At 39.2% G+C, this 16,067-nt stretch overlaps 2 protein-coding genes across 3 annotated transcripts in view; one reads left to right on the top strand and one right to left on the bottom strand.

The window, feature by feature from the left end:
* Positions 1 to 9,375: 9,375 nt before the first annotated feature.
* On the bottom strand, positions 9,376 to 11,285 carry LOC118356162. The gene has a single exon (XM_035723421.1). The coding sequence runs from the start codon at positions 11,272 to 11,274 to the stop codon at positions 10,960 to 10,962; it is 315 nt and encodes a 104-aa protein (XP_035579314.1). The 5' UTR covers positions 11,275 to 11,285; the 3' UTR covers positions 9,376 to 10,959.
* The window catches only part of WASL (WASP like actin nucleation promoting factor), a 69,367-nt gene continuing 64,545 nt past the window's right edge, over positions 11,246 to 16,067 (top strand). The window contains exon 1 of one of the 2 annotated variants that reach the window (XM_027574972.2): positions 11,246 to 11,715. In XM_027574972.2, coding sequence (XP_027430773.1) covers positions 11,599 to 11,715 — 117 coding nt within the window. In that variant the 5' untranslated portion in view covers positions 11,246 to 11,598. The remainder of the gene's footprint in view (positions 11,716 to 16,067) is intronic. The other variant, XM_027574971.2, reaches the window with a different exon arrangement.

Genomic DNA, 16,067 nt, shown 5'->3' with positions numbered 1-16,067 from the left:
TGGAAGTTTACTGTCAGAGAGGGCCTTCTCGGGGAAAAAAAACAAAACAAAACAAAAACGACGGGAGAAATTTCCTGACTTCTCTCTCCAGTCCTCCAGTCCTGAAAGTGCCTCTCGTTAGCTGAACCTAGCTGGAAATCAGCTGATTTGGAAGCTGGGAATTATACCTTTCTAGGAGTCACCCCTTACAATACAGAACAGAACAGAGTAAGGGTGAGAAATTTGTTTGATAGCAAATTCTCAAGGTCAGGTATGATATTATTTGCTAAAATAACTGTAGAAGGTTGTATGTAGCCTTCTAAATTCCCAGTCCCTATGTCTCCTTCAGAGATAGCAAGATATATATATATATTTCCAAATTCCTTTTCTCTTGACTGGACTTTGATCACTCAGGGCTTCTGCTCATTACTAGCTTTTAAATCACTTACCGAAAATCAGATTCTACATATTATCTTTACTCTGGGTTAAATTCATTCTGTCTTAAATACTTCATTTATAATTCCTTAGGTGGACCATGACTGAAATGAGCATCTCTACGGGTATTGTTTTTTTTTTGTTTTTTGTTTTTAATTTTACTTGTTTAAGAGAGAGAGAGCACAAGCGGGGGGATGGGAGGAGCAGGGGGAGAGGGAGAAGCAGACTCCCTGCTGAGCAGAGAGCCCAATATGGGGCTCCATCCCAGGACCTAAAGATCATGACCTGAGCCCAAGGCAGACACTTAACCGACTGAGCCACCCAGGCGGCCCTCTGCGGGTTTTTTTTTGCCAAAGTTTCTCTGAAGTCTCATAGTACTCCAGAGTCAGAACCAAAGGCAAGAGTCTAAACCCAAACAAAATACAAGCCTCCAGATGTTTTTCTTGTTTTTGTTTTTGTTTTGACAGAGAGAGACACAGCGAGAGAGGGAACACAAGCAGTGGGAGCGGGAGAGGGAGAAGCAGGCTTCCCGCTGATGCGGGGCTCAATCCTAGGACCCTGGGATCATGACCTGGGCCGAAGGCAGACACTTAACGACTGAGCCACCCGGGCACCCCTCCAGATGCTTTAAAGATGAAGAAATGATTGTTTTTCACTGGTAACAATTGAAATCAAGATTAAGTGATAACCAAACAGAGAAAAACAATTATTGGGCTTTGATGAAAGGAAAATTTATATCCAGCTATTATTTTTTCCTTAAACATTTGTCAGTATTGCCTTCCTGGCCCTGCTGAGCAGTGGGTACTGAGGCCCTTCACTTGCAGCTTATGCTTCAAGGGCTGTCACTAGTCTACTCAGTGCTTTTGTAGGAATTAGCAAGAAGTGTCTCCTCTGGGTGCCGGGGCCCACGACTTGGCTATAGAGCGTGAACTTGATTTCAGCTTACAGAAATCTAGAAATTATTATTCGGGATGCTGTGAGTGCAAAGGAAAAATCATGGATTCAGAAACCTTCCTGGAAGGAGCTATCCTGTTGGTGTACCTCCCCCATCCCCTTGACCAGTCCAGGCATGCAGCTCCCAGTGTTGAAAGTGCTGCCTGCCAAGGGCTCACAGTTGCTCTCCTTCTCCAGAGACTTGACATTGCCTTTGGCTAGTGGGCGTCACCACCCAAACTGCTCCCTCCTCCCAAAGCCAATGGCTGAGTGTGTAATATGTGACACACAAAAGGCTGATTCTCTGGGCCTCAAGGTGACATTTCTGTGCAGTAATTTATGCTTCAGAGCCTCATACTCTGGACCAAACTGAGGCCAGACCTCATCTGAGATGTCATTCTCATGGCTATTTCTCCTCCCCCTTGCAGCTTCCTTCATTCCATTATTGAGTGCTTCCTGAGGAACAGTCCCTTCAACACTCATGTGTGCCTGAATGCCTATCTCTGGCTCTGCTTCTAGGGAACCCAGTCTAATACAAACACTAATTATTGGGGTTTTTTTGTTTAACTTCTAGAGAAGGACAAATAGATTCAGGAGAAAGACAGTAACGATTTAATAAGATATCATTAGTAACCTAATATTAAGATTTAAGGATTCAATCTTAAAACAAACGGTAAATTTGTACTTATTGATGAGATGGCAAAATATTTTTCTTGGATGAGTAACTTAAGAATTGAGAAAACACAGCAAGGAAATGTTTTAAAACTTGATCTACACGCTGTAGGGTTTTCAGGTTACACGTGTTTATATGTATAAAGTACATATAAATATGGCTGAGTAGTTTGATTAACATTCTTGAAAATCTTTTTTGTGGGAGGTACTTACATTCTATTAAGTAGTAATGGCTACCATTTACTGAGCAACAGTTAAGGGCCAAGTTTGTAGCAGATGCTGTTACATACATAATTTCAATTTTACTCCCTGCAACAGTCCCATGGGATAGGTATTATCTCCATTTTACAGATGAGAAAAGTGAGATACAGTGAAGTTAATTTGACCACTGCAGCCTGGTCTTCAATAGAGGTCTGACTATAATGTCTACCTTATTTTCATTATATTATGATGCCTCTCAATGGAATTTTTAGATACATTTAATCAACAGCTATTGCTATGTAGCAAACCAAATATATCCACATATTCTCTTATACTTTTTTGCTTTTTCCATTTTTAGACATAGATGAATGAGTAGTTTGAACTATGTAATTGCTAAGGTCCCTTCCACCTCTAACACAAGGATTTGAGCTGAATAATTTCCAAACAGGGAATAAGGAACTTATCCTAATATAACCATTGACTCTGGATAAATTCTTGAGTGTTCAATGTTTTTCTCATCTATTAAAAAAACTAATAATATTAACTCTCAGCCATGGGAAATCAAGAAGCATGACTGATTTAGCAATTATCAAGTTTTGCATAATCCAGTTTTGAATATAAATGATACATATTAGAGTGACATTTCCATGATACCATAGTCACTAATTACCCATTCCTTTCTGCTGTGGTTATTAGAAGTAGGATTTTTATGCTCAGGGGATTGAAATTCTTACCAGCCCCTCTCGCAATAGAGGTGGGCTTATCATAAGGCTTATATATTCATTTTTATACTACCAAAGGGCATTTGTAATAATGCAAAAAATAGCATTGCTTATATTCTCTTATGCACTGCCTTTTTACCCCTTACTTTTAAAAATGCTGGATGTCTTTTCAATCCAAAAATATGGGATTGATTATATAATTTTAAGCTGTAAAGGACCTTAGCAATCATTAATTCATTCCTTTCATTTCAGAAATCAGAAATGGAAGCATACAGAAGTTGAGTGACTTTACTAAGATTACATGGCTAGTTAATATCAGAACTCAGATTAGAATAGCTAATCCATTTGCCCTAGCAGCTGTTTTGCCAGATGTGAACAATGAAGACATTGTGCCTACAGATACTATGCTATCTAGGCCTTATGCTGACAAGAATAAACCCCTGTGGTTTTTAGTTCCCTCCCCAAAAAGGAATGGGATTCAGATACAGTGTGTAGAATGCTATATATCTTATATGCTGGGGGAGGGGGAGGAAGGTAGTTGTTGGTAGTAAATTTAACCCCCTAGATGTCCTCTTGAAAGTCAGTCCATCGTAATCACAAGGAGGGATTTTTAAAATATAGACTGATGAGTTCTGTCCCCATTGTTTCTGATTCAGTTTCTAATTCAAGAATGGGAATTTCTAACAAGTTCCCAGGTGATTCTATTGCCTCTGATTGGGGGAACCACATTTTGAGAACTGGTCTATCTCACCTAGTCCCTAGGGATGGCCAGTCTACTGACTTTTTGTCCTGGCCCTTGTTCTTACTGCCATTTTTAATACACCTGGGTATGGGACTTGCTTTCAGAGTTGTTTTCCCAGACAAAGTCAGGCCTCAATTTACTATTCTGGCAATTGATTCATGCTAAAAGCTATTATTCCTAGAAATCCCTAACAACAGATTCCACATTTCTTCTGAACCAGACCTCTGGATACTGCTCAGGAAAAAAAAAAATCACTTCATGCTCTGGACTTGAATTCATTTGCTGGGCCACCTATAAGTGAGAGCCATCCATGTCTATTGCTCTAAGTTACAACCCCTCTCCCTGCTCCCCCTAGGTTGTATGCAGATTTCTGTGTATTGTATTTTCTTTCCAGATATTCTTTGAATACTACATGATTAGTATTGTGTGGAAGAGTTTGGATAAGTCAGTAAGTTTTCTGGTCTTGATTTCAGAGCATGTGTAACTATCTTTGTACCTTATGAGAAACATTCATATATTGTTTCTTGAATCAGAGGTGATCATTTGATCTAGGAATATACATTTAATACTGTATAAGTTCAGTATTAAGAATAAGGAAATATCAAGATGAATAAGACAGAGCCTTCAGGCTAATAATGGAGGAGCCAGACATTTACAAACTAATTATATTTACCAAATAGAAAATTTGTATGTCACTGGCTTTGACAGCATATTATAAAATGACACACAACAATTTTCTTTAATGGACTGGTAAAGCAGCTATTCATAGAATGACATCAAAGTGTATAATCTTATAGTACCAATCCTTTCAGCCATTACTAACTTTCCAAGGACAAACCTAGTGGACCTGGGTCAGGGTGGCGGGGGGGACAACGTTGATAATCCTTATTAAAGACAAAAAAAAAAAAAAGGAATGAAAAGGACTGCTTACGTCCTAGAGACAGTTTTACAATTTTTTATGTGTGGGATATGCATGTACAAATGCTAACACCTTCATATAATTGGAAAGCAAATACTAGTTGTATTTAATATTTAATATTATTGTTTTGTCTTTAAAAAGATCTCCTCTCTAGTCATCCAGTGTCCTAAAGCCCTGTCGACTGCTACCTTCTCTCCAACTGAATCAACTTACTGCTGAGTGCCTATAAATATTCTTCCTACGTTCAGGGAATTTCTGACCTTGTGAATCTGTAGATCCCTAAAGTTGAACCTGAAATCTCAGGCTCTCTTGCAGCTAGGGCACAGGTATGTGACTTTTCTCTAAACAGACAAACCCATGGGCAACTGTGATTGCAAAGCACAAAGAAGTGGGTGGCAAAGGAATACATTCTGGCAAAGGTGGTAGCAGAAACATACAGCTTTAAAAAAAAAAGAAAGAAAAGTAATATACAGTTTTTAGAAACCTAGAAAAGATTCTCGTTTCTTGTTCCCAATATTAGCAGTGGATTTATGGCTTCTGTGTTCAGAGATGATGACAGCTGAGAGTTCACTGGAGCAATCCCAAAGAGTGACGTATGTGTAGTTCCTAGTTGTGTAAAGAATACATCAGGAGGTTTAACGTTTGACCAACAGGCATTCTGGAAAGAGAAAAGAAAAACTGAGTGGAGAAAATGATGAGAAAGTAACCTAAGAAAAATTTCTAGTACCAAAGAACATGAGTTTTTAGATAGAAAAGGCCTTTGGAATATCCAGTACAATGACTGTATATATATAAAAAATGCCACTATGATATATCATCAAATTTCAGAATTCCACTAGCAAAGAGAAGATCCTAAGAGCTTATAGAGATAATAAAAAGTCACACAAAGGATCAGAATCAGAATAACATCACCATATTTCAACAGCAACATTGAAAATTAGAAATCAATGGAATAACTCCTTCAAATTCTGAAGAAAACGGATTTTCAGTCTGAAATCTATATCCTGTTAAACTATCAGCCAAGGGTGAGGTTAGAATAAGACATTATCTGATATGCAAGGTGTCAAAAATTCTACTTTCTACAATTTTTTTTTCCTCAGGAAGTCACTAATGGATATACACTACCAAAATGAGGGAATAAACTGATGTAGATAACATAGGATCCAGAAACAGAGGGCCCAAGACATAAAAGGGTTGAAGGTAAATCCCAGATAACAGCCATGTAGTCAAGATAGCCATGGACTAGATTAACATAGGATGGGGGAGGGTTCAGGGAGAGAGGTCTCTGACTAAAAACAAACAAACAACAACATAAGTACATCTAATAGATTCCTGATACATGTGATTACCTGGAAAATAGTATGGGGAGGGATTTTATAGCTGTTAAAGAATATGGAAGAAATGAAAAAATTAAACAAAAGAAAATTTGAGGAAATCATTGAGGTGAAAAAAAAAAACCAACAAAGTTAAAGTAGTACAAGAATGTAAATATAATCATAGTGCAATACTTGACTTATTAGAGACTTAACACACATTGTTCTGTGTGATAATGACTTAAACACAAATTGTGCTGTAACTCTGGGAAGAGAGAGAAAAGCGGGAGTGGTAGTTGAAAAGATAAATCCTCACCATTTATAATAGAAAGTTAATAGATAATACTTTAAATTGATCAATCAGTACATAGCAGCTTAACCTATTATTTATAAATACATATGTAAAAACCAGAAGAAACCAAGTAGATATCTCTGGGGAAAGTAAATGAGGATAGAGAAGGAAGCATGAAGATTCTGTTTTTTGTTGTTAGAAACTTTGTAGTATTGTTTTTTTTTTAATTTGTGCATGTATCACTTTTATAAAGCTAAAAATTGATTTTAGAAAGTGCATTTTGGAATATATTGAAATCCCAAATCATTATACCTGAAACTAATTTAATGTTACATGTCTCATATTTCAATAAAAAAAAAAAAGCCTTGCTTTCAACTCTGAAATGGGAAAAGAACTATGAATTACTAAGCCCGAAGTAGAAAAGAGCAATAAAAACACAAAAATTATTGAAATAGAAAATCAAATAAACGTGATCAGTATAACAACAACACATTGGATGATAGAGAAGACCATATCCTTCACCCTGATACTTTTAGTGAGGTAATGGGGATACATGGCATCTTCAAATCATCACGTGTATCCAAGATGCCTACCAATTCAATCAAGGTAGACTGACATCAAGCACATTATAATAGAGGAGCCAATGTTTCTCCCCCTTTCACCTCAAATAATTAAACTGAGAACCGTTGAATATTCATTAACATTAAAGAGCAACAGCGGAAAAAAACAGTAAGCAGCACCCTGGGAACTATAACATACTTAGATGTTTAAATAATTTCTTCAATAAAGGTATGTATTAGGTATCTGGAGATTATGCTATATAGAGGTAGGGACTATCACTGTAATTCATAGCGTGAATAAGAATTCAATTTTCTACTAACATCAGTAAGAAATTAGAATGAATTGTAAATAAGCTATCTATTTCTTAAAAAGTAAGCCCCAGATAGGCTTATACTCAAAATAAATTTAAAAGGAAGAGGAAAGGGCGCCCGGGTGGCTCAGTTGGCTAGCGTCTGACTCTTGATTTTGACTCAGGTCATGATCTCAGGGTTGTGAGATTGAACCCCGTGTTGCACACTGTGAGCTGGGTATGGAGCCTGCTTAACATTCTCTCTTTTCCTCTGCCCCTCCCCCTCTCTCCCTCTCTAAAAAAATAAAAAATAAAAATAAAAGGAAGAGGGAAGGGAAAATAGTTTGCTAGCTCATTAAGATTTTAGTTGATGAAAAACAAAACATTCAGTATTTAATGAGAGAAAATACTAGGATAAATTCTCTCAAACATTGCTACAGGCAACATTTACATAAACATGCACAGAGACATTTTACAATGTGCACATTTTAAACTCAAGGCACTTGGCGGTTGCATGGTAGAAGTCACATTCATCACCCCTGCAGTATCCAGGTTCGATGTTCTCTCTGTAACTCAGTTCTGCCAAGTGAAGCAGCTAGTCAGTACTGGTAATTAAGGCTACAATGGCTGCTGAATGCAATTGATCTCACGTGCGGCTACCTCCACATTCCTCTACAATGGTAGGTGTCACTACAGTTTGAATTATTAACATTAGCAAGAACAGGGTGTTTCAAAGGACTTGCAATAGTATATAAACAATTATATCTGTGAAGAAGAAAAGTGGATTAACAAAGGAGAAATTTGCAAAGTATAATGATAATGGCAGGTAATCCATCTGAAATTATGCTCTCATTTCCATAAATAAGCTACCCTAATGTTTTCTGTTAAGATAAAGACTTTACCTTAAAGAATCATAGTGAAGAAAGAAGAAAATAAAAGTAGTTAGAATACATTCTAACTGAGTTAAGGAAAGTCAAATGGAAGAAATTAAATTTAAGAATTGCCTTATTCTTATATTCAGACATTTTAATACAGCATAGGCATTTTATACCCATATGAAGATAAAATCCTTACAGTCTTCTTAACCTGGCTTATAAACTTCAAGATACTTAGTGGAAAGGAAATAGAATCCTTCTTATTTCCTGGACCAAATCCAATCTCTCAAACTGGGTAAAAAGAATTTGAGATAAGAAAATCACTTGCCAAAGAAAACAGAGAGAAAGATGTCTTGTGTTCTGCCAAATAGAGGATACACTATCAAGAATAAAAGAAGAGACTTGCTAAAACTTTGAAACAAATCAAGCTGCTACTGCTTGGTCTCAGGATGAGCATGGAAAAATAAAATCCTTGTGTGCACCCTAGGAAGGGAAAACCCCAAATATTGCTTGTTCACATGCTCATAAGAGTAAGGAAGTCATATTTCCAATGTAACGTTCACAGTAATATTTTCCACATTTTATGAATAGGGAGTTGGAAAAAGGCCAAAGAAAAGCAAAAATAACAAAGAAGGGGTAGAAAATAAGAACTTAGATTGCGATTTTGTGGACAAAATAACCATATTTCAAACCTTGAGCCGAAGTTAAAAAAATGATTTGGGCTTGAGGAAAAAAAAAGTCTATGGTGGTTATAATTTTCCATCATCATTTCTAAACAAAAAAGAACAGGGGCAAATAGTCAGAAAATTGCACCTAGAAATAGATAAGACATTTAATATTTCCTGAAAGAAAAAAAAAAGCAATTAAAACAATACATAGTCTAGGCTAACAAGAGGTCGTGAAATGATTGGAACCCAGTAGTTAACTCATAGCTGATGTCCCTTCAACTAGCTTTCCATGCTGCCTGCTTTTTCCCCGTAGCCCTCTTCCACGTCTCTCTTTCCCATCTTCAAAATAGTTGGGTGGTCTATAAGCTTTTAAAAGCTGGCCTTCTAGCATAAAAATTGCTCCCTTTCAGTTTTTCTTAACAAATAATATTAGAAAATATATCATAAAATATTATTTAATATTAAAAAGATAATATTAGAAACAAATATGATTCTGTCTCTAGATTAATAGTTTTTAAAAGGTTTGTAATTTTGGCATAGTGGGACATATATAGTCCATGTGGCATAACATATAGCCTTAGTAGAAATTCTGCTAAAAAAGAAATGATGCCCCAAATTTACCACTATATATTTGGAGAAGTACATAGAGTTCTAAATGCAAGTTTTTGAAATATCACAGATAGCACAAAGGTAAAAATACACATTTCAACCCAACTTTTGATCCTTAGCTAAGGGAAGGGAAGCTGACCTTAGACAAAGGGAAGACAAGGAGACCATAGGCAAAGATGGTCAATGGTGAACAAGTAATATTTGAGTAACCACTATGTATCGGGTTATTTCACATATGCTTTCTTGGTAAATTTTACAACTTTGAAGTAGGTTTAATTATCTCTATACCACACCTTTATTAAATAGAAATTATTTTCGTTTTACAGATGAGGAAACAGACTCAGAGAGGCAACTCGTCCAAGGTCCATAAGGTTATACACATATACATGGCAGAACAAGAACTCCACATAGGCCTATCTAAAGTGTGTATTTGTTATCACTGTGGTTCACAGGTTTGACAATTATTAGGACTCTGATTTCCATTATTTCTCAAGAATTTGTACTGCTTTCTGCTGTCACTGTGGTTTTCATTTAAAGGAACCTCACTTTTGATGTAAGAGACAAACTGATTTAGTGTCTGTTTGTTAGCTTCGTAATTCAGAGGCAACTCCAGGTTTACATTTCCACTGCCTTTCTAAACCTAATTATTTTATAAAAAGTCAGCTTGCTTTTCTTGAATCCCTTTCCCCCCAACATTACTAATCAAGTTTAATTTTGAGATATCCGTATTTTATAAGAGAACTCCCAGGACTACATACCTCATTTTCCTTTCTAGATTTATTCCTACTTAGCTAGTTTCATAAGGGCACCTTTAATTTTGAATTTTTATAGTATTTTCAAGGTTCTTTGATAATGGCTTATCAATTTCTTTAGAACATAGGAGACTTGTATTGGAAGCTATCAAAGATGTTAAAATCAAATAGTTTTACCAAATTTTATCTGGCGTAACATGGATGTCAAGTTTAATATATGGCAACTTCTTTGTTTATTGAAATTGAATAATTAGCAAACATAATGGCGAAGATTATACAATAAATGATGTTTAAAGTGGAGAAGTCAGATACTTATTGCTGCAGAGGTTATTCTTTACATTTCGGTAAGTGCAAAACTTCGTTTAACAATATTTTAGTATTTAATTTACTGAACAAAGGGCATTATCCTAAGTAACTTCAAATATTCTGAGGCATACAAATTTTAACAAAAATTCTTGAGATTTACTTCTGAGGATTAAATCAGACTACGTATTTTCCTGTGTGACATCCCCGAATGGGCGCATTCGTTCCGGATAAAAAGAAAACAGGGTCTTTGGGGTTTGAGAGAAAGAAAAAATGGGGGGGGGTTATTTTCCAATCCACAAAACGGGGAAAAATGTGTTCAAGGCACGTCAAAGAAAAGAGCTTGAATTTAAATGTTCCAAATACATTTATCCCACGCAACACTCCAGGCGAACAGTAGAAATTTTTTTTAAGTGCGTTTGGTTTTTGTTAACATCCATCAGCAAGATCTCTCTTTCACAACACTGGGAGAGGCCTGTTTGTTCCTCCACTCCCACTGTTGAAGTTTGGACAAAGTTTGAGAAACCCCAGGCACCTGCGGCTCTGACCGAAACCGGCGAGGAGCACAGGGAAGCGCGTCACTTCTTTCCACTTTTCTGTCTCCAGATCCCAGATGTTTTTGACCTGCAATGTGAACGTCCGGCTTCCGTGCCCCAGAAATAAGAACTATTCTGGGGAGGGGAGACCTGGGTCTTCACTGACGCTTCGCAAAGGTGTGCGTCCGCAGAACAGGGGCGGGCGGCTCCCGTTCTCTGCAGGCGGCTGCCGCCGGGCCCAAACACCGCAGAAACGAGGCTAGAGGCCGGGGCCCGCACGCGTGATCACCAACCCGCGTCCAACCTCGCAGCCCGCGCCCGGCCGGAAGAGGGCGGGGCCTCGGGCCGGCGCGGCGAGGCCGGCCGCGGCGTGGGGTCGGGGGGGCTCCTCCGGGGCCCGGGCCGCAGCCGCGCGTTTCCGGCGCGCTCCCCCGCGTCCTGCGTCCTGTGGTCTCGTCCGCCCCCGCTGCCATGTTGGATTGTGCGGCCGCCACCGCCGCCGCCGCCGCCGCCGAAGGAGGGTTGGAGGAGGAGTTGGGAGTTTAGCGCAGTCGCCGGAGTACGAAGACAACGACCATCCGGCCAGAGACTAACCGGGCGGGAGCAGGGAGCTTCCCTTTCTCTGCGCGGCCCGTCGTTGGCTCCTCCTTCCCGTGGCCTCCTCCTCCCCGCGCCCGAGGAGCTGCGAGATGCTGCGCCTCTGATTCCCCTCCTCCCACCCCTGTCACCGAGAGGGGAAAGAGCGCTCGCCTACTCGCCGGAGACGGCCCTGGACTCGCAACTCCGCCGGCGAAACCATGAGCTCCGGCCAGCAGCAGCCGCCGCCACCGCGGAGGGTCACCAATGTGGGGTCCTTGCTGCTCACCCCGCAGGAGAATGAGTCTCTCTTCACCTTCCTCGGCAAGAAATGTGTGGTCAGTGGCCGAGACCCGCGTCGTCGTCCCCGACGTTACCTCACAGGCTCGGGCTTGAGGGCTGGGAAGTGGGAGTGGGGAAGAAGGCAGGAGCGGCGCGGGGAGGGTCCGGCTGCCGGCCGGGCCTCCAGCCAGCCCGGCTCCCTGGGTACGGGCAGTGCGGGCTGGGCCGGGGCGGGCGGACACCGCTTTCCGAAGCTGCCCGTGAGCAGGGAAGTGTCACCTCCGCAGCCCTGTCCTGGAACCCTGCCTGGCCGGGCCCGGGTCTGCGCCCTTGCTGCTGGTTCAAACTTTGCTCTCAGGCCACAAGGGGATTTTATTCATGCACGAGCTGCTCTATCTTAAAAACCGGGCCTCTGTACTGGCCCTCGCTTCACCTCCTGCTGTTTGATCCGGGCGGGGGGGGGGTACCTTCTTTGACAATGGCAGAGGTTTCAGGAGTGGATAGGTCGGGGAATGAAGCCGAGATATGAATGAAGAGGACCAGAATGGGGTTTTTGATCTCCCTTTAGGATCCCAGGAGGGAATGAAGTCGAGTGCATCGGTTCAGAATGAGGGCAGGAAATGCTACTGCTCCCCATTGCAGAGAAACAGCGTTTATTTCTCCAGCAATCTCTCCCAGGCCTGGTTTCTGCTCTCCTCCCCACTGATTTTTTTTTTTTTTTAATTGGTGGGAGGAGGTGCTGCTCTCCCCACAACCATGCGCAGGGGAACCGCAGTCTGTAGTAGTTCTTGGCCTTTGGGGGCCTGAGAGTGATTCTTAGGTTAGTGCTGTGCGGCCTGTTCCAACCCCAGATGGCCGGTTGGGAGCAAGTAGTTTGCTGTGGGAAGGGGAATGTGTGTTGTTGACGGAAGCATTCATTACATTGGCTGCTGGCACTTCTGGGGGTGGGGAGGTTCTGCTCTGTGGTGTAGGCCTTGTCAGGCTGCATCTTACTGCAGTAGCTGGGTTGAACTGTGGTTGAGTCTGTTGAAACGCTGTTTGGGTCTCTTTCTCCCCTCCTTGCGTGGTAGCACCTGCACAGTATGTGTCATGGGAACCCAGGAAACCCCTACTGAAATGTCAACAGAGCAGTACCATTTTACAACTTTTCTTAGTAGTGTTAAATATGTCAAACTAGGCTACATCTGCTTGTTTAAGAAGGTAGGATTAGACAATTTCTGGAAAGTTACCCAATGGGTTAATTGTTAACTTTATAGGAGTCAACCTTTTGTATCCTCTTGGAGATTGAATCATTGCATTTAATTCAGATGAGTTTCATATTTTACTGATTAGAAGAATGAAATAAGAGGACTGGCTTAAAACCAATATTTTGGGAAACTTTAAAGATAATCAGGTCCCCTCCCCACCCCCACCGCTTTTAAACAAACGAGAAAACTGAGCAGTGAACCCTAAGTCACACAGCAATTTAGTGATGTAATCAGAACTAGAAAACCAGGACTCCTGATGCCTAGTCTGTTGTACTTTCACTACATTATGTTGTTTTAGAAGGGTTTTTATTACTTGTTATTGACTTATTTCAAAAAGTGGTGCAAAAGGAATAATCACTTTTTTTAAATTTTTTATTGTTATGTTAATCACCATACATTACATTATTAGTTTTTGATGTTAATCACTTCTTTTTGATATCATTAGAGTGTGAGATTCTTAAAGCAGCACTAAGTTTTGCATATTTTCAATTTAGGAAAATCTCCAGCTCTTTAAATGTTACATTATCTGCAAATGAAAAAAAAACTAAAATTTCACTGGTTTGTTTTCATTTGCTATATAGTTTATGTCAGAAAGGAAGTGGTTGTATTATGTTTTACATACCAGACACATTAACTTTAGGGAGGAAGGACATTACATTTAAACACGAGTACACTGACTAATTTCTCTATGCTTACCTGTAATGTTTACTGGTTTCAAAAAAATGAAAGATGTGAAAGAATACTGTGATTGAGAAAGATAGCCTTGCTTTCTGGTTAGCATAAGTGGATTGCGGAATAAGCCATGAGTATTCAGTGCTCTATATCTTTATGTCATCTATTATTAATCACCTTTACCTTTTGAATATGTCATTTAAAACCACATTCTTATGGTATGAAATTATTGTGAAGATTAACCTTAATATTTGAAGTCTCCAGTTACTTGAGAGTAAAATAAGAATATTTTAATTTTTTTGAACACTCTTTTTTTCTTCTTTGCTGACTATGCAGCTTTTTGTAGTTTAAAATAATAGTGAAATACATTATCTCATTAAAAAAATCAGCAATAACATTTACAAGTCAGACCAAATTTGTTAGGGAAGAAAAGTGTATTCAGAGCCCTACCTAAGAGTTCAAGGAATGAAACAGAAGTACTTATAGTCCCAGTTCTGGAGGAGCTGCATTCCTTCTTTGACTCAGCAAATATATATGGAGTAACTAAATGTTGAGGTCAAAATCAGGGTTGGTGCCTGCCCTCAAGGAGCTTTACTATGTCTCAGAAGGGAAACAAATAAGTAAACTGATGAGTAAGTCAGTACTTCAGAGTGATGTGTAAGATGCTGCATGTCACAATGGAAAATGTCTTGGCTTTGTAGTCAGCACACCAGAGTTCAAACTCATTTGGTCACTTAGGACAAGTTTTGTTCTTGTTTTCTCTTTTTTTTTAACTTCCTGTGGTAGAATTGGTTTTCTCAGTTCTAAAATAGGGATACTGTCTTATGGGATGATTTTGTGGATTAGAAGGACCATATGTAAATATATAGATATTATTATTTTTTGCAAAAGTTTAGGAGATTAAAAGAGGTGTTAAAATAATTTAGGATGGGTGATACCTGAATATCTAAGATTAGTACGCTCCCAGGTTGATGAGAGGAATGAAACAGCTTGGAAAGGTGGGGGCCTACTAGTAGTTTGTTATGGAGCAAGGAGGGTTTTCTGCTTGGGTTCTCAAATTTAGGTATGCATTAAAAACATTGTGAAGATTACAAATATTGCTAACCCGAATTCCTAGATAATATTCACTGGGTCTGAGGGGGAACTTGGGCATTTCTATTTTTAGCAAGCTTATGAAGTTTACTGTTTTCTGATAGGGTAATCTTGAAACATATTTGAAATGTTTATATGTTTCCCTTCAATCTTGGGTGTATATTTTGTGAGTTAAGTTTAAGTTAAAACAAAGGGATTTTTGGGGGGTTTTGTTTTGTCTTGTTTTTTTGTGTTTTTTTTTTTTTTAGTACAGTCTCTAACCTGTTAAGATATCAGTGTGTATTTCATAGATGTAAGAGAGAGATACAGTTGAGGAAGTATTGCACTAGTTAGTGCACAAGATCAGGTATGACTTAGAAAGTTGGGGAGAAAGGTGAAGGCACTGTAGGAAGTGGATTGAGGGTTGTAAGAATGGAGACAAAGGAGATCAGGTAGGTGTTTAACAGTAGTGCACATAAGATATGAGGGCCTAAATTAAGGCACTGCTGGTGGGAATTCCAGGACAATTAAAAAGTCTTTAGTAGGATTTCATCCCCTTTAGATTTAGTGGGTGAGGGAAGAGAATTAGGTTAAAGACAGGTATAACCACCAGCAGAAAAAGTATGCAGAAATCTACATACTTTACTAAATGGAAATATGCCTTATATTAGACTACAGGTTGGTGATTGGTTTCATGGAAAAGGTGAATCTTAAATCTATTTTGCCACAGTTTTAAAAAATAGATTTTGTGAAAGATGAGGTTTCATTTAAAGTTATATATAATAAATCAGTATATGTTATATGCTTAAAAGAATAGTTCTGATGCAGTTCATTAGCTGGTAGTATTTTCTTAGAATAATTAAGAAGAGTTAAAAAAGATAATCAGGTCCCGGGGTGCCTGGGTGGCTCAGTGGGTTAAGCATCTGCCTTCTGCTCAGGTCCTAGGATGGAGCCCTGCCTCAGGCTCCCTCCTCAGCAGGGGACCTGCTTCTCCCTCTCCTCCCCATTTGTGCTCTCTCGCTATCTCTGTCTCTTTCTCCAATAAATAAATAAAAATCTTAAAAAAAAAAAGATTATCAGGTCTTATTTTGTAGTTAGTTCTGTTGTATCATGATTTAATTTACTTTCTATAGAGTATATGCTCTCTTGCCAAGTGAAGTTTAATAGTCCTGAAAAAGAAATAAGGATTGGGAAAAATAAAATATCATACTAGCTCTCTGTAACCATCTTTTGGTCCAAATGGGTTGAGGTTAGTAAAGTTGACTGCTACTTGTTTCTGCCATGCTCACCTGGTTTGTTTCAAGAGTGAGTGGTACTTAAGAAGCCATTTTTATTAACCATCATTTCTTTTGATTCCTCAGTACTTGTCTTAACTTGCTTATATTCTTTTGTTGGTTTTTTTGGTTTGTTTTCTCACC

The sequence above is a fragment of the Zalophus californianus genome, chromosome 12 (assembly GCF_009762305.2).
Source record: "Zalophus californianus isolate mZalCal1 chromosome 12, mZalCal1.pri.v2, whole genome shotgun sequence".
Lineage (NCBI taxonomy): Eukaryota > Metazoa > Chordata > Mammalia > Carnivora > Otariidae > Zalophus > Zalophus californianus.
Note: the sequence above shows the minus strand (reverse complement) of the source record. Positions and strands in the feature narration are given on the sequence as shown.

Coding starts and splice junctions, on each gene's coding strand:
- LOC118356162 (XM_035723421.1), bottom strand. CDS start 11,274: ATGGCAGCGGGGGCGGACGAGACCACAGGACGCAGGACGCGGGGGAGC.